Source organism: Haemaphysalis longicornis, unplaced genomic scaffold, assembly GCF_048455015.1.
Source record: "Haemaphysalis longicornis isolate Haplotype H1 unplaced genomic scaffold, Haemaphysalis longicornis Haplotype H1 scaffold_10, whole genome shotgun sequence".
Lineage (NCBI taxonomy): Eukaryota > Metazoa > Arthropoda > Arachnida > Ixodida > Ixodidae > Haemaphysalis > Haemaphysalis longicornis.
Genome location: NW_027526204.1, coordinates 24,707,797 through 24,731,690, shown reverse-complemented (window position 1 = coordinate 24,731,690; position 23,894 = coordinate 24,707,797). Strand labels below are relative to the sequence as shown.

The window sequence follows — 23,894 nt, the reverse complement described above, 5'->3', positions numbered from 1 at the left end:
AATGGTGGCTGAAATGGATTATGGGTGCAACGTGATGCACCTCGAGCCAAAGAGCATGTGACGAGAGTGGGCCTCCCGTGCGGACAAAGGAAGCATGAGGGCCTCACTCACTGCTCGTAGGCTCTGAGGTCACGTACTGTACGAGATGAGTTTTAAAAACTTGATGTCTGCAAGATAACTTAAAAGACTTTGGTTTGTAAACATAGGTTCATCTCCTAAAAACAGTGAAGGATGTAGTGGAATGTTGTAGGTATATATTTTCGGGAAATGCCGTTTTCTGGCTTCATTGCAGAATGTGCACTCAATTAATACATGGAGGACGGTGAGCCGTTCCCCACACTTGTTACAAACAGGTGGGAGTGTTCCATTCAAAAGATATGCGTGTGTAGCGTAAGTGTGGCCTATTCGCAGTCTGCAAATGGATACTTCAATGAATCTGTTTTGTTTTTCTGTTGTGTATCTTCCTAGGTTTGGTTTTACTGAGTGGAGCTTGTTGTCTGTGTGTGTGTCCCACATGTGCTGCCAGCATTTACGGATTCCCCTCCGGATTACTGGTTTCAGATCGAGGTGAGGGACCTGCGCTACATCAACACCACTATGTAGGGCCGCCAAAGTGGCATTCTGGTCAGCAATTTCATTGCCCAGAATGCCACTGTGTCCAGGGATCCAGCAAACAAGTATTTTTAGCTTTGACTTATAGGCAGTTATAAGAGCTTTAAAAAGGCGGTTTAGAATAACGTTTTTTGTGGGCTTAAAGGAATCCAATGCAGTTACTACGCTTAGGGAGTCTGTGTAGATGACTGATTGTTGTATTTTGTTCTGTGTAATGTGTTCCACTGTGATTAGAATACCATAGGCTTCTGCTGTAATGATGCTACAATTTCTGTTCAATGTCCTTGTGCTGGCAAAGTCCGGGCCATGTGCAGCACAGGACACAGAAGAAGAAGACTTGGAAGCATCTGTGTAAAAAGAGGCGCATGGATATCTGTGTTGTAAACTTAAGAAATGTTGTAAAATCAATTCGCGGGGTGCACGACGCTTGTCAATTTGTTTAAAGGATGTGTAACAATGAATAGTTGACATGTCCCAAGGTGGGACTATATCGGCGGTACAGGTTTTTATGCCATCATCTAAAGACACCCCTATCTCCTCTGCTAGGCCTTTGACACGCAAGGCTACAGGGGCAGGGATCGACGGGCGCGCTAAATACAAATGGGCGGATGAGATGTCATTCACAATAGAATTGCATGGGTGATTCGTCATAGACATTGTCCTAATAGCATAGAGGAGTGCTGTATAAGCACGCTGGTGCTCTAGGCACCAGTGGTCGCATTCTACACAGAGACTCTGGATTGGACTTGTCCTGAAGGCTCCAGAGGCAAGGCGAAGGCCCAAATGTAGTACTGGGTCTAACATTTTTAAGGCAGTTTTAGACGCGGACCCGTATGTTACACTTCCATAGTCTATACGTGACCTAACTAAACTCGCAAAGAGACGTAGAAGGCAGTCTTTATCAGCACCATAAGACTGATGTGACAAAACTTTTAAAATGTTTATGGTGTTTAGGCATTTCTGTTTGAGTTTCTTTAAGTGCTGTACGTACGTTAGTTTTCCGTCAAGTACAACACCTAAAAACTTGTGTTCTTTCTTGACACCAATCTGTTTTCCGTTTAGTGTGACATCGGGTTCTCGACGAATTCCACGCTGTCTTGTGAATAACACACATGTAGTTTTGTGAGGATTCAATTTAAAACCATTTTCTTCCGTCCATTTTGCAAGCCTGTTCACACCTAACTGTATCTGCCTTTCGCATATGGACTGATTGCATGACCTAAAGCTTATTTGGACGTCGTCAACATACATTGAGTAGGAGATTGAGGGTGGCAACGATTTCCCAAGTGAATTCATTTTAATTATAAACAGAGTACAGCTTAATACTCCACCTTGGGGAACCCCATTTTCTTGTATGTATGTTCTTGATACCACTGTCCCTACTCTTACCCTAAATGTCCGCTCCGACAAATAACTTTCAATAGTGTTTAGCATATGTCCAGACACACCGAATGCCTTGAGATCAAGCAGTATGCCGTAACGCCAAGTTGTATCGTATGCTTTTTCTAAGTCAAAGAAAACAGAAAGACAGTGCTGTTTGTGGATAAAAGCATCTTTGACATACGACTCAAAGGCAACTAGCTGGTCAGTTGTGCTTCGACCTGATCGGAAACCAGCCTGACAACTGTCCAGGATGCCATTATATTCAAGGAAATGGATTAGCCTCTTATTTACCATTTTTTCAAAAACCTTTCCTAAGCAACTTGTCAGAGCTATTGGTCGGTAACTGGCAGGTAGTGAGGCATCTTTCCCCTGTTTTAATACGGCAACTACAACTGCTTCTCTCCAAGCTCTCGGAAAGTATCCCGCCGCCCATATTTTGTTGAACAAGTGCAAGAGTGTTCGGAGAGTTTCTGGGTGCAGATGTTGTATCATTGTGTATGATATACTATCTGCCCCAGGCGCTGAAGCCTTACATGTTCCCAAAGCGACCAAAAGCTCTGTTATGGAAAATTCCGTGTTGTATGGTTCGTCAGATCTTTTGTTATCACGAATCCGTTTCTTCTCCATAGATGTTTTGTGTCGTAAGAAAGCATTCGTGTAATGAGCAGAACTCGATACATATGAAAAGTATTTCGCAAGTGTGTTTGCCTGGTCCTCTAGGGTATCGCCTGTACTATTGACCAAAGGTAGGGTGTGTGTTTTCCGTCCATTAAACTTTTTAATTCTGTTCCATACTTTGCCTGCATCTGTGTACGAGTTGATAGAAGTCACGAAAGAGCGCCAGCTATCTCTTTTTGCTTGCTGGCGAATGCGTCTTCCTTGTGCTTTTGCACGTTTGAAGGAAATCAAGTTTTGCGTAGTGGGGTACCTGCGAAGGACACCCCACGCCTTATTTTGAGCCTGCCGTGCAAGCCTACACTCTTCATTCCACCACGGCCTCCTAGTGTTAGGTGTGGCACCAGATGTTTGCGGAATTGAGCCCGCGGCAGCATGAAGAATGTGTGCAGTCACCAGTTCACAGGCTTCGTCAATGCCCAAATAGCTTAAGGACGTGAATGAAAGCTGAGATAATTGTTTAAATTTTAACCAATCAGCACCAGATTCCTTAAACTTTTTATGGCAGATGGAACTGTTACGGGCTTTATCAATGCCTTTCAAGATGACAGGGAAGTGGTCGCTCCCATAGGGGTTGTCGTCCACTTCCCATTCAACAGCCGGAAAGAGGACAGAAGAGCCGATCGCCAAGTCTATGTGTGAGTATGTATTATGTGTAGTGTTGTAGTATGTCGGCTCTTTTTTGTTAAAGAGACAAGCTCCGGATGAGAAGAGGAATTTTTCTATCAAGCGGCCCCGGGAATCTGTGCGTTCAGATCCCCATAGTGGGCTGTGTGCATTCAGGTCACCTACGAGTAGGAACAGTTCCGGCAGCTCATCTATGAGAGACTCAAATTCAGAGCTAGATAAACGATATTCAGGGGGAATGTATAGTGAGCAAATTGTTGTTAATCTGTTGAAAATAATTGCCCGGATCGCAACCGCTTCTAGGGCGGTACGCAATTGAAGAGATTGGCAAGGGATAGATTTTTGCGTAACTATAGCTACGCCACCAGAGCAGTGCGTGCAGCTATCTCTATCTCTCCTAAATACTGAGTATTGGTTCAGGAAATTGGTGTGCTTAGGTTTCAAGTGTGTCTCCTGTAAACATAGGATGGCTGATTGCGTTTTGTGTAGGATTTCATATATATCATCTAGGTTTTTAATAAGGCCCCGGCAGTTCCACTGTGTAATTATTTGTGCTACCATAAATGTTTAGGGAAGAGATTTTACCTGGTGTAGATGAGGACTCGGGCTGGATGTATACTATCTATCAGTTCTGACTTGGGCCTGTAACACGGGTGGCTGGTGGCTTTTTGCCTCGCCCCGCCATGGTGCGCTGTTCTCTTTCCGCCTTTGGCACTGGCAGAGACGGTGTTACCTCCATGTCATCATCTGAGTGGTGTGACAGTGACGAGATGGAGTCCTTGCGGGCTCCGCCTCGGGATATGTTCGAAGTGGAGGCAGGAGCCCCTGCCGTCCCCGACTGTTTGTTGGACACAGAAGTGGTCGTGGGACCGACCACATCTACGTCCATGGCCGCCTGCAGTCTGGCAGCCGGAAGAGGAGGATTGACGGCAGAGCCGTCACTCCTCACACTCGCAGCTAACACAACACTTGCGGGCGCCACAGGTGTCGTGTCGGATGGTTGGGCTGCCTTGGGCAGCACCTGGGGGGGCTGGGACGGCACCAAGTCTGCTTCGCAGTACTGGGTGGCCGCCGTGACTAGCCGCCGCTCCGCCCCCCGGCGAGCTGCATCGGCATACCTTTGCGAAAACATTGAGTGTTTCTGTCGTGCTTCTTGATAGGTAATGTTCTGGGTGACCTTCATGTTTATGATTTCTTTCTCGGCTTTGAATTTAGCACATGACCGAGAGTATGCAGCGTGGGGTTGTTCACAGTTGGCACATTTCAATACATTAGAGGCACAGTTCTCTGAAGGGTCACGATGTCCTGCGCACTTGGCACATGTAAGTTTTCCGCGGCAGGTGGTAGTACTGTGCCCATACCGCTGGCACTTGAAGCAGCGGCGTGGGTTGGGTATGTAAGGTCGTACGTTGCAATGAAGGAAGCCTGCAGTGACAGACTCCGGTAGGACACTTCGGTCAAAAGTTAGGATCACGTTTCGTTTTTACTTCTTTGCCATCGCGTCTGATCATTATTCTTCTTACCGCAGTAATGCCCTGGTCACGCATGCCCTCGAGGAGGTCAGACTCACTTTCATTGAGCAGGTCCATTTCAGATATGACGCCCTGCGAGCTGTTAAGGCTCCGGTGTGGCGTTACAGCTACTTCAAGGCCAAGTAGGTCGGTCTGGTTCAAGAGACTATCAGATTGTTTTTTAGTAGATAGTTCTACAAGCACGTCCCCCGATGTCAGCTTCTTCGCCTTGTAGTTCGCGCCAACTACACTCTCAATGAACTTAGCAATTAAGAAGACCGACTTGCAGGTAACTGGAGATTCCTTGTTCTTAGATTGTATCACTAAGAAGCGAGGAAAGTTGTCCGGGGTGTTAAATTTCATGTTGGGCAGAGGTTTGAAAATTACATCGGTGCGGGCCCTTTTTGGGGCCCGATCATTTGGGAGAGAGGATTTTGAAAGTACCATGCGGCATAGTATAAAGCAGGGAACTGGGGTACTTTATTCTTTGACGTTACCCTGATGGTCAAAGAGGTCCCGGAGCTCCCAGCCTGATAGACAGACAGGGAGCCCATCGGCCGGAGCTTGACCAGGGCTCCGACGGCCACCGTTCACGGCTTCTAACCCTTCACCTTTGAACTTCTCGCCACGGTAGGTAACAGCTTCAGTATGGGGGGCTCGGGGTACGCGGTGTCGCCACTCACCGTCACCAAGATTACTCAAGGTGCCCCGTGCGGGGGGACAGAAATGGTACGTTGCCGGGCACGCGTACGCCGTGAAAGAAATTGACGGGGCAGACATTGTTGCTAAGTGCCATTCTCAGCTGGGAAAGCGTTTCTCCCCATGTGAGTACCACTTAAAGTGACCCCACTAACGTATACAACAGCGATCCATGACAGGGGTGTGTTTGTGTTGTTTTCTATGTTCATACAACAGTTACTTTTTTTGTGGCCCTTCAGCTCGGTTGGTGTTGGCACTGATTAACAGTGCATTCTGAATGTTATTAGCTGATGATTAAAGTAACCAAAACCCAGTTGCCCCTTTGTGAAATCTGCTATTGCAGCGGATCGAGCTGCGGGTCGTTTACGAAGATAACGTTTAGTTTTGGCTTCTTCCTTGTGAGCAATGTTAGGGTCGTCTTAGTGGCTAATTGTGATACAATTTGTTCAGGTCATTCAGAATTCTCTATAAAAGTATTTCCACCTCGTCCCCCACTCTGGTTAAAAAATATTAACCTCAACTTTCAAAGTACTTTAAAAATACACGAATCGCATTGAAGGAGTCAAATAAAGGGTGTGAATGCCAGCTTGCCTTTGCTATCTTGCCACGCTCTCGCTTGGAATGCGAGGCCAAACTCTGTACACTTCAGGGAACAAATAAGTAGGGCAGTAGGCGGGATGCGTCTTGACACTGCTTTTGGCACACCCCACGAAGGGCTGTGAGCATATCCTTGGGCCGCCTTTTGGTGTCCACTAAAAAAACGTTACTACTGAAAAATGTCGCTGAAAAAACGTTACTGCTGATAAAACATTAGTGGCGGAAATCTTAATGCCTTGTGTTATGCAAACACTATGGCATGCGATTCCCAAATATGCTGTCTGCGAAGCATATAAAACACTGAAACCAAACATGTAAAGTTTTACAGCCCTTAGCGCTTATTCCTACTGCAGAAATCCATTTCTCACGACACACCTCCCATAGCTGCCCGGGAAACCTGCACAAAATGATGCCAGGCTGCCCTTGGCAATTGTGGCAGTCCTTCACGCAGCAGTAGCGGCGCTGCCACAAATTCCACGTGCAGCATTTTAATCATTTTGGACACTGCAACTTGCCATTATAACTGTTTCTTAAAAAACTTATGCCACACAGCGTCGAACCGCAAGTAGCGTACGTGTTTGACGTGCGCTGAACGGCCGGTCGCGAATCCACCAACCCAAAGTTGCTAAGTGGTGGCGAGAGGCGGCGCTTCAGTCATGGGTAAACTTCAGTATCCCGTGCCTATACCAGGGAAATTTGAGTACAGCCGAACCCTGCTACAACGAACTCCGCTTGACGAAATTTCCGCTCCAACGAAATATTTCCAATTCCCCACCAGCTAGCTATAGAAGTCAATGCAACAAAGTCCTCGCCACAGCGAACCATTTGTCAGGCTTGCTTTCCCTTCAACGATATTTTCGATGATTTGGGTTGGGTTTGAACAAGTATTTTACAATAAAATAAGCATAGCACCAGCTATCTGCAACTTTTTATGCATGCAGGACGCTTAGTTTCACCGAAAACTTGCGTCGTGCACCCACATTGCCACCTAAAACAAAACAATGAAACACATAGCGGACGCCATTGTTTGATGGTGGTAACGATGTGGCTGTCCGTCTTTACATGAGGTGGAGGCCAACTTCGCTAAGTTGGAGCTACAGCCAATCCGTATCGAGTTGAAATCGCACGAATGTACTCAGCTGCTGGCGCGGCGCCGTCATGTATGCGTTGTGAGCAGCTTTCCTTGCCATTATCCTTCTACCATTCTTCATAGCCAAGAGTGCTATCTGTAACTTTTTATGCATGCAGGATGCTTAGTTTCACCGAAAACTTGCGTCGTGCACCCACATTGCCACCTAAAACAAAACAAAGAAACTCATAGCGGACGCCATTGTTTGATGGTGGTAACGATGTGGCTGGCCGTCTTTACATGAGGTGGAGGCCAACTTCGCTAAGTTGGAGCTACAGCCAATCCGTATCGAGTTGAAATCGCACGAATGTACTCAGCTGCTGGCGCGGCGCCGTCATGTATGCGTTGAGCAGCTTTCCTTGCCATTATCCTTCTACCATTCTTCATAGCCAAGAGTGCTATCTGTAACTTTTTATGCATGCAGGATGCTTAGTTTCACCGAAAACTTGCGTCGTGCACCCACATTGCCACCTAAAACAAAACAAACAAACTCATAGCGGACGCCATTGTTTGATGGTGGTAACGATGTGGCTGGCCGTCTTACATGAGGTGGAGGCCAACTTCGCTAAGTTGGAGCTACAGCCAATCCGTATCGAGTTGAAATCGCACGAATGACTCAGCTGCTGGCGCGGCGCCGTCATGTATGCGTTGTGAGCAGCTTTCCTTGCCATTATCCTTCTACCATTCTTCATAGCCAAGAGTCCTATCTGTAACTTTTTATGCATGCAGGATGCTTAGTTTCACCGAAAACTTGCGTCGTGCACCCACTATGCCACCTAAAACAAAACAAAGAAACTCATAGCGGACGCCATTGTTTGATGGTGGTAACGATGTGGCTGGCCGTCTTTACATGAGGTGGAGGCCAACTTCGCTAAGTTGGAGCTACAGCTAATCCATATCGAGTTGAAATCGCACGAATGTACTCAGCTGCTGGCGCGGCGCCGTCATGTATGCGTTGTGAGCAGCTTTCCTTGCCATTATCCTTCTACCATTCTTCATAGCCAAGAGTGCTATCTGTAACTTTTTATGCATGCAGGATGCTTAGTTTCACCGAAAACTTGCGTCGTGCACCCACATTGCCACCTAAAGCAAAACAAAGAAACTCATAGCAGACGCCATTGTTTGATGGTGGTAACGATGTGGCTGGCCGTCTTTACATGAGGTGGAGGCCAACTTCGCTAAGTTGGAGCTACAGCCAATCCGTATCGAGTTGAAATCGCACGAATGTACTCAGCTGCTGGCGCGGCGCCGTCATGTATGCGTTGAACAGCTTTCCTTGCCATTATCCTTCTACCATTCTTCATAGCCAAGAGTGCTATCTGTAACTTTTTATGCATGCAGGATGCTTACTAGTTTCACCGAAAACTTGCGTCGTGCACCCACATTGCCACCTAAAACAAAACAAAGAAACTCATAGCGGACGCCATTGTTTGATGGTGGTAACGATGTGGCTGGCCGTCTTTACATGAGGTGGAGGCCAACTTCGCTAAGTTGGAGCTACAGCCAATCCGTATCGATTTGAAATCGCACGAATGTACTCAGCTGCTGGTGCGGCGCCGTCATGTATGCGTTGTGAGCAGCTTTCCTTGCCATTATCCTTCTACCATTCTTCATAGCCAAGAGTGCTATCTGTAACTTTTTATGCATGCAGGATGCTTAGTTTCACCGAAAACTTGCGTCGTGCACCCACATTGCCACCTAAAACAAAACAAAGAAACTCATAGCGGACGCCATTGTTTGATGGTGGTAACGATGTGGCTGGCCGTCTTTACATGAGGTGGAGGCCAACTTCGCTAAGTTGGAGCTACAGCCAATCCGTATCGAGTTGAAATCGCACGAATGTACTCAGCTGCTGGCGCGGCGCCGTCATGTATGCGTTGTGAGCAGCCTTCCTTGCTATTATCCTTCTACCATTCTTCATAGCGAAGAGCAAAAATCATGTGTACGTGTTTGGTCTTGGAGCCAAGTCATCCTATATTAGCCGCGAGCGCGCAGTCATGTTAAATGCAAGTGCGCGTTTTGCCTGCCAAGGTCAGTAGCTGCCGTCCCTGGACAGAGGACAAGATAACGGCACTGCTCCTGCCACAAGCGAGAGGGGGGCTTCCGATGGCCTCGCAGCTATCTGCAAATAATCAGCTCGGTGGAAACGCATTGTTGTACAGCAATGCGCTTTGCGCCTGAATTTCTTCACCCCCCTCCGTAAGCGTTCTTTGCGTGCAGTGAAAAAACAGAAAACCATTGGTATGTTTGTTATCCGAATAAACATGACGTTATTGCGCGTTACTGCTTTTTCTAAACATTGTATTATGCTGAAAAATGATACGGAAATATACGGGGCTATTTTTCTGGCCTTTCCGTGGTGTGTTGGGGCAGATTTCACCTCAACGAAGTTTCGTTTCAACGAAATTTTTCGCACGTCCCATCAATTTTGGTGTAGCGGGATTCCACTGTATAACGAAACAAATTTCTGCATGTCCAGAGTATCTTACTAAGAGTAACTAATACAGAGTGAGTATACACTTTGTTGTAGTGACGAGTTCTAGGCTGATTAGGCATGTTTTCATGGTGTGTAGTTAGATGTTCAGTGTGCTCTGGTTCCAGGTTGCGTGCTTTAGGGTTTTATTGGCTTGAGGATTGCTTTGACATTTATTCGGTAGAATAAATCTGTGGTTTTGTTGCCCTCCCATCGGCTTGGCCTTGTCCATTCTTCTGAACCGATAGAGACACCAACACGAAACGTGCAACAGCGAGGCATCCGGCAAAGATAGAGCGGTTTCCCAGCCTTGCACCACTAGTGCAAGCTGCGCCAATTTGTTTATAGTATTTTTAGCATCGGTACAGACCGTTCCATCGGGCGAGGAAGAAACGTACTCTCGCACGTAGTGGTCTCGGCGCGTGGCCGCCTTTCCCCCTCCCTGGAGTGTGCGCGCCGATCACGGCGGGCCTGGCACGGCTGCTCTTTTGCCCTGACTACGCTCTGTAGGCATTGCGCGTGCGGGTTTAACACTAAGTTACACATTATTTTAATGAAATGTAAATAAATGAGCCAGACTAGGAGCTTTTGAGTTGCTTGTGTGCTCTAACATGCTGCGCAGTGCTCCCACTCCCGTTTTTGCTTTTCGCCTCCATCAGAAAAGCGGCCGCCGCGGCCGGGGATCGAACCCGCGACCTCGTGCTCAGCAGCGCAACGCCTTAGCCACTGAGCCACCGCGGCGGGTGTTATTTCCCATTGGATTGTGGAAAACCTATGTCAGCCAGAGGGGTAGATGCCTTAATGATAGGCTGAGGAAACTAAAAACCTCGTAGGAAAGTCGGCTGTTTCGGGCCACCTAGCTGCACACTGCAAAGATTGCGCCTGCGACCCGCTGTTCGGGGAGTGCTCAGTCATTGCCAGAGAAAAGGACAGGCACACGTGAGAGGTGATCGAGGCACTCGAGATTGAACATCGTGATGAAAACTGCATTAGCAGGCCATCTGTTGCACTCTCAGAAAAAAAAACAGTATCTGGAGCAACGAGCGTAGAAGGCGGGGCGCGAGATAAGTGTTTATGTCATATTTTTGGGCCTTGTTATTGGATGTGTCTTGGTTTATATGCCTTTCATGGCGAAATTAAAAAATCAGTTGTAGTTCAGCGCTTGTCCTGTCATCTCTTCCTTGTGTGTCATCGTCTTTGTGCGCTGTTAACCCTTTATGAAGCAGAGTCAAGTTATGAGATGTTACCCGAGGTGACTTGCCAGTAGAAACCTGATCCAATTAGGAAGCTGATGGGATCCTCCATGTAAGCCGACGCGACCAAAGTGTCAGTGGTGAAAAGACCATGGTCGTGCATGAATCTGAGCACTTCACCTGTGATTGGGGGGCTCGTGACAGCGCATATGCTTGGTACTTCCAAGGCATCGATGGCAACCTACTTCGCGATGTTCTGGCTGGCCACTGTAAATAACACGGGATGACACATGTGAGCTGTTGTGGGGTGGCTCTTGCCGAAGGTTTACTAGGTTGAGTTCGTCAACAAGATAAAAAGAGCATCCCAAAGTACCTGATACACCCTGCCGAACTAATGTTTGCAGGTTGCCCGAGTCTAACAGGACCCTCACCAGCAGCTGACCCTTGGAACCCATCGCCCAGGCGCAGCAAGTCTGTAGGTAGACTGGAGTGGGCCGTGTGATGCTTGTTTGCCACAAGGTTTGCCTCCCGTATTAATTTCTTTCTCCAGATTGTTCATACAAATTACCAGAAAAAAGTACCCGCCTCACCGCTACTCAACTCTCGAACAGCCTGCCTTTCTGTAAAATTATCAATGTCATTACCTGTATTTAAAACAGCACAAAAGGTATTTCTTTTAGAGTGCAATTAGATGTTTTTTTATTTTATTCTCACTGGTGTATTTGCTCAAACTTTTCTCGTGGTGTATAATGAAAAAAAAGAGGACGCGTTTAATGTCCATTATTGAATGGAGAGAATGTTTTGTAGTAGTTATTTTGGTAGCAGGTATTGCAAATCCAGTTGATAGACTTGTCAAAATAATTTGTTGAAATCGCTAATATTTGAAGTGTTGCATTTATTTCCATGATTATTTGAAAATAAATATTTCTCTTCGCTGCGATTACATGCTACCTTAGAAATGAACAACCGAGGGTCCCATTTCAGCCTGATGGGTTTGGGACCGTCGTCTGTATATACGCATGTATGTGAATTTTTTTGTGTGTGAATTGAATAAACCTTTGAAACTTTTGAAAAAACCTTCGGTTGAGCCTGTGATCACGGAGGATGCCGAGTCAGTCGAGGCACGGCGGGAGGGCCCCCATGACCAGATTATTGGGCAGGCCTGGTAGCATGCACGGGATCTGACTGAGCCACGTCGCACAGTGAGGTTACAGGCCGGTGCAAACAGCGGCTGAAGCACAAGGTTTGAGCAGTCTTGCAGGCACGTGCTACATGTGTTCGCTGGCCACCCCGGAAGCAATGTCTGCCCGCCTGCGGTCGCCGTCGCTTCTTGTATAGTGGTACATTCGCGGTGCACTGTGCGATTCCATGGCCTCATCCTTCACAGAGGCAATAATCACGATAAGGAGAAGGCGGCGGGTCCGCGTGTAGCGCTGTGGCAGAATATTCCTCGTGCGGGGCCTGCCGGGTGCTGTAGGGCAGCGAAACTGAGGGCTGGTGTTTCCCTGTACCCTTCCTCCCAGATTTCAACCTGAATTCGGAGAAACTCCAATACTTCCTGGACTTACTTGGCATCACCGGTCGCCTCATCTGCTGCCAATTCTTTAGCCGTTGCCGTTAACGAATAGCAATGGCGACACCTTGAGCAGGACGCGGACGACGACAACATATTGGTTGAGAGCCATGCCTAGTCCCTCCAATGCGTTTAGGCGAAAGGCGATCTCGTCAGACAAACTGCGCAGCCTCTCGACATCCGCAAAGGTCTTCGGCGAGGAGGGCATCGACATGATCCGTCATAATAAGCCTTTGCAGCCAACAATGGTCTGAGAATCGTGACCGCCGTATTTGAGAATCGGGATTGCAGCCAACAATGGTCTTTGAGAATCGTGATCCACCCTGCGCGAGCCTGATACCCTCAATAGCGGCCTTAGCAGGGCCGGTCAAGTACAAGTGGAGGTACTTGAATTTGTCGATTTTCACCATATGTTGCCTTGTGTGGACGGTGGCAACATATTGTTCCCAGAAACCCTGCCAGACCCGACGGTCCCCAGAAAACGGCGCGATCTCCAGCTTAAGGAGGGCGACAGACAACTGGCGCGGCAGTATGAGCCGCACATTTGCTCACCATTCGAACTGGCGTAGGCTCACCAGCAGCGAAGCCTGAGGGACCGGCGACAGCAGGATGCAACGATTGGGTGGTGTTTGCGTGGGCCCGAAGTTGGAAAATGTTGTCGTCTTGAAAGGCCTCGTCCGTGAGTTGAGCCTGGATCTTGGTGTCTATGGCACACAGCTCTGCCTGCTTCTTGGTTAGGAGGGCGACGTCCTGAATTCAGTGCTTGGGGGCAGTGGGATTGCAGAGCAGAGCGTCAAGCGTGGCGGTCGTCTTTGTGATGGCAGCGCACAGGCACCCCTGCAGCCACCGTTTGTGCTGCTCCATAAAGGAAGGAAGTGGGAGCCTCGGTGGGCTTTTGTAGCAGAGTGAATTTGAAGGAGCATGGTTCTGAGGGCTGGGCTGCCCACAAGATGCATAGCATCACACCACCACACCAACTTGCAATTGGAGATGTGATTGTAGTCTATGATGAAGGACGTTATCATGGTGCAAAACTAGGTTTCTGACCATGGAAACAGTTGGGGCAGGCTAATTGACATAGCTAGGCGATGTAAGAGGAGCAGGAACAACAGCCTTCAAGGATTCGCAAATGACCTCGGTTAGATTTTCTGACGCCGATTCCGATGCGGAAAAGCGATGTCCTCCGGCAAGGGGGAAGAGGTCCTCACACGAGGATGTGGCGGCCGTGTTGGGGAGCGACGCGAGCTGTTTGGCAAGGAACCGGCTTTAGCTTATCTGAAGCAGCGGCAATGTGTGATGATATTATCGACACTTGGAGACTGAAGGCACTCTCAGCTATCCCTTCAGCACAAGGCCGACCTTTTTGTTTTCCAGCATCCAGGAGTAAACTTTGTGGAAAAGTGCGACTAAGTGCTGAATGTACATGATGCATGGTTCAGTCGCACTATCAGCACGCGTGTAAAGTTCCTCTGCACTAAAAAGTAGCGACAAATATTTCGCCCATTAAAAGCTATTCTTTGCATCTGAACTGCGGTGGCATCATTTCATTGTGTTGTTCCTCCCCTTCTCCATCACAGGGAGTGTGCTCACCCGCATACTTCTTATGCTCGCGTGTCTTTGCGCAGCTTGTTGACACACATTTATCATCGTAGTTGCTCAATTGAGGCTCTGATATGCACAAAAAATAATTGCAGCACACGATGGCGAAAACACCGGCTAATGATGGCCGGTTTTAGGTGCGGACTAACAATTGGCCGGCTAAAAAACCAGTCAGGCCAGTCAAAAATCAGGTAGGTAGCAACCCTATGCGCCGTGACAATATACATCGGCACAGCTGAAACAGCCATTCCAGAAGTCTACCTCTATCTCTTCTTTTCTTAGGCTCAGGTGGACTGCCCTCTTTGTGGGAATTGACCATACAACCAGTTGCAGTATTTTGGGGTGTGCCTCTTTGTGATGCATTTTACAGTCCTTCCTTGTGCAATTCAACACGACCAGCATCCGACTCATTTCAGTTCAGTCTTTGAAATAACCTTCTCGCATTTGTTGAGCGCCTAGGGAGGTATTACAGTTTTTATGGACCTATGTTTGCTTCCATGTATCTACCGCATTTACTCGCATAATGATCACGCCCCTGAAGTTCGTCGTCAAAATATGACTTTTTTTATTTTCCACGTAATGATCGCACCCTGAACTTGCCGCAGCCATATGTTGTATGTGTGCCAAGTCTAGACAGTTATGGTTGTGCTTACGTTAGTTTCCTCCTCTTTCAAAGCGGACATGGCTACTTTATTGCCGCGTACTTAATGATATTAGCGATATCGGCAAGCGCGAGTTCATTATTGGTGCGGAAGAAACTCACTAAATGCACATAATGTACTGATAAAACATATAAAAAATGTGCTCGCCTTGCTGTATCAGCAGCCGCATCTTGATGGCCGCCATGAAGAGAAAATGCAAGTTGGTTTTATTCGAAAGATTTCGTGTTTTATAGTGCCCCCAGCGCTTGTCCGGATACAAACGGTGCTTTATTCACTGAGAAATTAAACAATTTAGGTTCCCCGCACGGGGCACCTTGAGTAATCTTGGTGACGGTGTTGGCGACACCGCGGACCCCGAGCCCCCATACTCTTGCTGTAATCTACCGTGGCTACGAGTTGTAAGGTGAAGGGCAGAAACCAGAAACAGTGGCCGTTGGAGCCCAGGTCAAGCTCCGGCGGATGGGCTCCCTGTCTGTTTACCAGGCAGGGAGCTCCGGGACCTCTCAGGCTATCAGGGTAAGGTTTGAGAAGGAAGTACCCCCGTCCCCTGCTTTTTTCAATATCGCATGGCTTTTTCTTTATCCCCCCAATCCAATGATCGGCCCCCTAAAAGGGGCCGCACCGAAGTACTAGCTAAAGGTAAACCAGAACATTTCCACAAATTTCTTGTCATTCACTCTGCAGAAACCACTCCTGTTGCAAAGAAGTCTGTCATTCTGTTGGCAAAGTGCATTGAGTCTGTTGTTGGTTCAGACTATGATGCTAAGAAACTCGCCTCAGGTGATGTACTGGTTGAAGTAAAAAGGAAAAATCAGAGTGAGAACCTACTGAAACAGACGACGTTGGCCAACTTGACTGTCACTGTGACACCACACCGGACCCTCAACTCCTCGCAAGGAGTCATATCAGAGAAAGAACTAGAGTCTGAGACGGAAGCAGATCTTCTTGAGGCGCTCCAACCTCAACATGTAACTGCAGTAAAACGAATCGTGATTCGGAGAGCAAACCAAGAAATTCCGACAAAGCATCTAATCTTAACGTTTGATCGCACAACGCCTCCAGAAAAGGTCAAAGTGGGTTTTCTTAGCTGCAACGTACGACCGTATGTCCCAAATCCGAGGCGCTGCTTTAAGTGCCAACGATACGGCCATGGAACCCAATCATGCAGAGGGAAGTTGACATGTGCCAACTGTGCTGAGACAGGTCACTCCTCAGAAGCTTGTGAAAGCACCACTCAGAAGTGCCCGAATTGCAGCGGACCACACGCTGCGTATTCGCGTGCGTGTACACAATTCAAGGCCGAAAAGGAAATAATTCACATAAAAGTAAATGAAAACATCACCTATCCAGAAGCGCGCCAAAAGCACAAGCTGCTTTCGGCCACATCGTACGCAGACGCCGCCCGCCGAGGGTTGGGGCGGCGTTTGGTCAGCACGGCAACACAGTGCAGCCTTCTTGCTGACGTGTTGTTGTCCCAACCCCCAGCTGAGCAGCCACCTGCTGCCTCTACAACACCTGTAGAGGCTGCGGGGGCCTCTTCTCTTGCCGGACTGCCTTCGGTAGTCCAGAGTAGTCGGGAATCGCCCAGTGTGGCGACTCCAACGAATGTGGCGAGTGCGATCGCCGCTGGGAGCTCTGCCGCTCTCACTGTGTCCTCTCCACAGGCCCTAGGGACACCTGAGGGCACGGAGGAGATGGACACGGTAGGGCCTACAGAAGCTCCCATCCTAGCCCCGCCGCCTGCCCCGCCCGCGGCGCTTGCGGCTGGAACCAAAGGCACCCGTAAGGGTGCCAAGTCCAGGGGGCCCGGTCTGCCGGACACCCCCCGAACATCTGATGAGGAAATGGACGTCGGACCGTTCCTGTCTGCATCACTCTGCAAGGAACGGGCTGCGGCGTCCAAACCAACAGAAAAGCCAAAGAAACCCGCTCCAAGAATACAAGCCCCGATAGACAAAACATGAACCCAGACACACATTCCAGTAGCTCTTAAAGGTACATAATGGGAACAGAAAATATCATCCAGTGGAACTGTAGAGGCCTCCTTAACAATCTTGATGATGTCTACGAAATATTGCATTCCAATCAGCCAAGTGTGATGTGTTTACAAGAAACACATTTAAACTCCAAACACACAAATGTCTTGAATAGTTACATGGTATTTAGGAAGGACAGGGCTGGTGGTGGTACATCTTCAGGTGGTGTGGCCATCATTGCCCGAAAATCATTGGCATGCCACCCTATCCAATTACAGACTGTCCTTGAGGCTATTGCCATTAGAACCATAATTTTCAATAGGCTAATAACAGTGTGCTCCATCTACATCCCTCCTGATTTCCAGCTTTCAAGCTCCGATTTCGAGGGCCTTGTAGATCAGCTACCAGAACCTTTCATTCTTATAGGTGACCTCAATGCACACAACACTCTTTGGGGCTCTTACCGCACAGATGCCCGAGGTCGCCTAATCGAAAAATTTCTAATATCTTCAGGAGCATGCCTATTTAACAAAAACAAGCCTACATACCATAATATAGCACACAACACTTATTCACACCTCGACTTGGCCATTGGCTCTGCAGTACTCTTTCCATCACTTGAATGGGATGTTGGCACTAACCCATACGGTAGTGACCACTTCCCTACCTCACTAACATACATAGATAAAGGCCCTAGCAGTTCCCCTTCCCATTGCAAGTTTATAGAAGCAAGAGCAAACTGGAACACATTCACAGAGACATCTCAACTGCACTACACAGACATAACACACTTACCTGTAGAGAAGGCAACCCAGCTCGTCACGGAGCACATTCTCGCTGCCGCCAAAAAGTCAATACCCCAGGCCTCTGGGGCCCCGCGCAACCCGAGAAGGCCCTGGTGGAATGACGACTGCAAGCGTGCGCGGGAGGCCCAGAACAAGGCGTGGGGCATCCTCCGTAGACACCCCACAAGTTTTAACCTTATTTCTTTCAAAAGAGCGAAGGCATTAGGTAAGCGTGTGCGCCGTGAGGCAAAACGGGAGAGCTGGCGCGCCTTTCTCACATCCATAAATTCATACACGGACACCCACAAGGTATGGACCCGAATACGTAAACTAAAAGGACAACACACACATAGCCTGCCCCTGGTTAGCACCACAGGGGACACTCTGGAAGATCAGGCTAACACACTTGCACAACACTTCCAACACGTCTCTAGTTCTGCGCACTATACAAACACTTTTATGCAACACAAAACATCTGCCGAAAAGAAGCCTATACGCGACAAGAACAAGTCAAAGTCTGGATACAACTGTGAATTTACACTCCATGAGCTGAAGATTGCTCTTGCCACTTGTAAACCTTCTGCTCCAGGTGCAGACAACATTACATACACTATGATTCAACACCTACACGCAGACACCCTTGAGACACTCCTGCACCTATACAACCAAATATGGCTATCGGGGCACCTTCCAAGGCTTTGGAGGGAGGCCATAGTTGTGGCTTTTCTGAAAGAAGGGAAGGACCCTTCTTCTCCCGCGAGCTATAGACCTATTGCCCTGACAAGCTGCCTGTGCAAGCTCTTCGAGAAGATGATTAACCGGAGGCTCATGTACTTTCTTGAGTACAATGGTCTTCTCGAGAGCTGCCAGGCAGGCTTCCGGGCAGGGCGATCCACAAACGATCAAATAGTTGCACTGGAATCTTACATTAAGGATGCCTTTATACACAAACAGTACTGCATGACCGTATTTTTTGATATCGAAAAAGCATATGATACGGCATGGCGTTACGGCATCCTTGCAGACTTAAAATCGTATGGTGTAACAGGTAATATGTTGAACACTCTTGATAGTTACCTGTCCAAACGAACATTTCGTGTGAGAGTCGGGTCAGCCCAGTCCAGAGTTCACATTCAAGAAAATGGCGTGCCTCAAGGCGGAGTTTTGAGCTGCACGCTTTTTATCGTCAAAATGAATTCGCTTCGGAAAGCATTGCCTCCATCGATCTCCTGTTTAGTATATGTGGATGATGTACAAATATCTTTTAAATCTTGTAACATATCCATATGTGAACGTCAAGTCCAGCTCGGGGTAAAGAAACTCTCTCGCTGGGCAGACGAAAATGGTTTCAAACTTAATCCCACAAAAAGTACCTGTGTCGTATTCTCAAGGAGACGTGGAGTAAGGCCCGATCCTGAAATAAACCTCAATGGTGACCCGATCCCTGTTAAAAAGGAACATAAGTTTTTGGGTGTGGTGATGGATGAAAAACTTACATTCATATCTCACATCAAACAACTCAAACAAAAATGTCTAAAAACAATGAATATTTTGAAAGTCTTGTCTCACCAATCATACGGTGCAGATAAACAACTCCTGCTGCGCCTTTATACCGCTTTGGTAGGGTCTCGTTTGGATTACGGTAGTGTTGTATACGGGTCGGCCACAAAAACAGCGCTAAAAATGCTCGACCCAGTGCTGCACCTCGGGCTTCGCCTCTCGTGTGGTGCTTTTCGTACAAGCCCTGTCCAAAGCCTGTATGTGGAGTGTGACAAGTGGTGCCTGGAGTACCAGCGAATTTATGTTGATCTTCTATATGCTTGTAAAATATCATCAATCGACAACCATCCTTTTAAACCTGTTTTTATGGATACATCCACGTCACAGCTGTTTTTAAATCGTCCATCTCTGTCTCTACCTTTCTCACTTAGGGTGAGAAGGGAAGCTTCTGAACTGTCAATCTCCTTTTTGGACACATTCAGAACATCTATCATTGCCTTTATAGCCCCCTGGCAATTTCGCCCTGTATTGTGTGACCTGTCCTTTACACAATTACAGAAAAGCAGGGTACCACAAATCGCGATTTCACAACATTTTCAGTATCTGCAGCAAAAATACCAGGCTGAAGAATTTTTTAGTGATGCATCGAAAACTTCCATTGCGGTGTCTTGTGCTGCGCACGGACCCAACTTACGGCCTCTACATCGATGCATGTAAATTCGAGCATCTTCACGGCGGAAGCGTATGGCATTTTTCTTGTTGCTGGTCATATTGTTCAACATCACATTCAAAAATCCATCATCTACACAGATTCACTCAGCGTTGTACGAGCATTATCATCCCAAAAGCGTTCTAAAAATCACGTCATAAATCTAGTTTTTAAGACTTTAATGTCAGCGTATGTCAAAAATCTCGAAGTGATTGTATGTTGGGTACCGGGTCACTGTGGGATTGCGGGAAATGAGACCGCAGACCAAATGGCCGCCGCTGCGGCACACACGAACACAGTGGACATTACAAAAGTACCGTACACCGACCTCAAGCCATACATAAGAGAACACCTTCGCAGAACCTGGCAAGCCGACTGGAGCACACAGACAGACAACAAGTTACACCTAATTAAACCACACCTAGGACCATACACTACTGACTCACACAACAGATTCATTGAAGTTGCACTAGCTAGATTGCGGATAGGCCACACACACGCAACACACTCCCATCTGCTCACTGGTTCTCCAAGACCCTTGTGTAGCAGGTGTGGGGAGGGCCTATCTGTAATTCACATTCTCATTACATGCAGAGCCCTCCACAGAACAAGACGCAAATATTTCCCACGACTATACAGACAACACATTCCACTACATCCAGCACTGTTTTTAGCAGATGATCCCATAGTCCCCCTACAATGTACTTTTAGGTTTCTTAGCGAAATCAAATTTTTACAGCTTATTTCCTATCACGCGTAATTCTTGCACGTAGTTTCATGGCCTGCACTATCACACCCTGGCCTTTTACACCAGCCATCCTCATCGTCACACTGATTTTACTATTTTAATCTCTGCTCTTATTGAGTAGTCTTAGGGATTACATCTTCAACCGTCATACATAACCATTGCTTTGGCGCTCTTTGCCCTAGTTGGCCTTGCGCCATAAACATCCAATCATCATCATCATTAAACAATTTAGGTTAAAATTTTGATTTTCCTGCTCAATCGTGCGTTTTCGTGGTCCCAAATTACATCACAGGAACCGACCGCTCTGCAGCCTAGAGTACCTTTATTCACGCATCCGCCGTACAGGGTAGAGACACGTATACGCTGGCGCCGCCATTTTCGGTTGCTCGCTCGCCGCCGAAGCAAGTCATTGTGTCAAAACCGTGCTAAAATTATCGCCGCAACGCGGTTTACTGAAGAAGTTTGAATCATATTGTCCGTTTCGCATTGCTAGGTCTCGTGGGAAACGAAAAGAATAACGCGTTGAGCCCGTTGGCCCAATTGCGGCGGCACGGGACCGTTCAAAGGTTGTCTCCACCCTGTACAGCGGTGTTAGTTTGTTCCCGCGTTTCTTTACGTTCCGTAACCTAGATGGCACCACCATACCATGGCAAGCATTTGTTTTGTTTTTGCCCGCATATAAACCTGGCTTGTTTTTGTTCTGGGAAAAAAATATTCGTTCCCTAAAACAGTGCTCGCTCGACAAATGGGGTCACGTAAGACACCGTTGCTTGCGTCAATCGGCCAGTGTCGTCTGAGACAGCCCCAAGCCCCGTAGTGCTGTGCAGCTAAACCAAGCATGCTGTGCGCAGTACGAACAGCAGACGCATCAGTACTTCTATGTTTACATGTGCTTTCGTAACTTCCACTGTTTGTCCCATCATTCTTATTGCTTTGTAAAGAATGTGCCCTAAATTTAAGCGCAAATCGCTTGTTCGTCTAGTTTGTAAGCTCTACCTAATTTGCGTCTGCTTCTGCCAGCCTCCGCCAATCGCAGAGCTTAGCTCATGTGACGTCATAGGTTCTGTTGCGGGAAATGAGCTGGTGGGTCGCATGACCATTCCCGTTTTTCCTAATTATGTAGCTTATTTGAGCGAAGTTTACGTTAAAAGTGGTGTCAGTATGATTCTAACGAGACAATCTTTTGAATGAACCAAACTTGTGTTTTCTCTTCGTGGCTCCTTTAATGGTCGACCTGTTCTCACCTCACACCAAATTCGCTCTGGCGCAGTCCGCAATTCCATAATTCCGGCGCGTTCCGTAATGAAAACAATGCATTTTGAATCCCTCGGTGGTCATTCAGTGGTCACTGGAGTTTTTATTATGTTTTTATTTGTTGTGTTTATTATGTTCATGAGACTTATCGTAAACCTTCTGACCTGAATCTTGCGTTTTCTGCGCTGAAACTTTTTCCTGAAAAATTTGCTTCACATACTGATCGCACACCTAACTTTTCATCATATTGCTCGAAAAAAAGTGTGATGATTACGTGAGTAAATACGGTATGTATAGTTCTCCAGTTCCGATTTCAATGGCATGTCCCCAGGTCAAAATTTTCCTGCACCAAATTTTCTTCACAAAACTTTCTATGCAGTTTGCAATGAGAGAAATTTGCAGGTTACAGAGATACAGAGAATTTTTTGTTGACAGACTGCCTTAGCAAGGAAATAGTAAAGCAGCTAGCATTCTTACATGTTCTATAGCGTCTTGCAAATTTTGTTGGTGCTTGCCTGTTTTAGAGCCTGATCAGTTTGAGGGCCCGGTTAAAAATACATCACAAGGCATAGAAATACAGCAGAGTAAGTGGGACCTGAGCCTACCAAGTTTACTGTGACGCTTAGTAAACAAAAGAGTACAGTTTCATGATTGAATGAAAAAACAGCTGAAAAATGGGGACAGGAAAGGAAGCCAAAAAACCAAAACTATCATTCCAGAGCTCCCTGCATGGTAAACAGGTGGAGATCCTATCATGGTAAAGCGTGTGCATGAACAGGGGAATAATACCCCATGCGGGGCTCTTTTCCTTCACACTTAGGCTTCACACCATGATAAGTCGCAGTTTAAAAGGGTGATGACAAAATTCAAGCCTGGCTCATTAAGCAGACCACTGTGGCCATTTAACAATGATATCAATTTTATTGCAACTTTGTAACAATAAAGCTATATAGAAGAAATATGAAGTAGTTTAGAAATACAGCTAATATAAAAAACACATAAAACAGTGGAGACTCAGAATTTCTGCGACTGGTGGCTTCTGACCAAATCAGTCACCTAGAAACATGACTCAGAAAAAACAATACTGAGCAAATGTGTGGTAACTAGTTCTGTTTGAACACATCACTTGGAAACTAAGGTGCAGTTAACCCCGATAACTTTTTTAGTGTTTCTCTATACTGGGCCACTGCTGTCATGTAGCTCCATGCTTGAAATGTTTTTCCAAATTTCTTCCACATTTTGGTTTAGCAAACAACTCTGGTGGAATAAAGTTATGTTGCAAAGGGTAGGGTTGCAAATTGAAGAAGGCTGTATCCTGTCTTAGAACAATTAGGTGTGGGGCTCAGTATACCCAGTGCCGCCAATGACCCTACCAAGATTGCTCATAATACCCTGTGCAGAGTCCATTTCTAGTTCCACAGAAGTACCCACAGCGGGGGCTCAGTGGCTAAGGCATTATGCTGTTAAACCCATAGACGCGGGTTCAATTCCGGCCACCGTGGCTGCTTTTCACGAGGCGAAAATGAATAACACCAGTGTGTTGAGAGCACGGTGCACGTTAAAGATCCCTAAGTGTTCAAACTTAATCTGGAGGCCCCCGCTACGGTACACCTCATAACCCAAGTTTAACATCAGCGCATTACACAATCATCGTCTATAGGGAAGCACCCCACCTAAATTTGCTGCACCAAATCTCTTGCAATGGGCAAAATAAATGCTTGTTTTAAACCTGGACTTTGCAGAGTGCTTACTACACTCAAGGCGTAACACAGCAAATATTGCCCCTTCACCCACCTTGAGTCGCCAGAGGTTGGCCAGCAGGTGCAGGTGTGAGGAACGGTATCTGCTGCAGTACCTGCACAATCATGCGGAGCAGGGAATTTGGTTAACGTGCCAGCCTGGGTGATCTTCACATCCAGGAATGAAAAAGAGAAAGGTAAGAGCAGTTGAAGGCATTGTGTTATCCAATTTCCAGGCAAACTCTTCCCTTGAATGTACCACACATGCTTACCTAAAAGTCAGACTTTGTGTTGCCAAGGGAATTGCCTAAGCCCATAGCGCCAGACAGTTTAAAGTGGCAAAGTACGAATACTGGCAACAAAAGCTTGACTTGCCTATGAGTGTAGGCAGTAGGGTTATGTGATATTTTGACGAAATGCAAGTGCCCAAAAGGGAACGGGCTTCAAGGG

The 23,894-nt window shown here is 47.1% G+C and overlaps 2 protein-coding genes across 6 annotated transcripts in view; one reads left to right on the top strand and one right to left on the bottom strand.

Annotated features, from left to right (window-relative positions):
* Positions 1-23,894, top strand: part of LOC144158302 (uncharacterized) — a 141,664-nt gene that overhangs the window by 72,394 nt on the left and 45,376 nt on the right. The window lies entirely within an intron of this gene.
* LOC144158304 (uncharacterized) overlaps positions 1-23,894 on the bottom strand; it is a 63,336-nt gene that overhangs the window by 27,346 nt on the left and 12,096 nt on the right. For 2 of the 5 annotated variants that reach the window (XR_013320009.1, XM_077689118.1), the window contains exon 4: positions 23,500-23,560. Coding sequence is in view for 3 of the 5 variants with exons in the window: in XM_077689116.1 (XP_077545242.1) it covers positions 6,099-6,259; positions 11,080-11,166; positions 23,500-23,560 (309 nt within the window). In the remaining 2 variants the exon portion in view is untranslated. Of the gene's footprint in view, positions 1-6,098; positions 6,260-11,079; positions 11,167-23,499; positions 23,561-23,894 lie in introns of all 5 variants that reach the window. The other 3 variants (XM_077689116.1, XM_077689117.1, XM_077689115.1) reach the window with 3 other exon arrangements.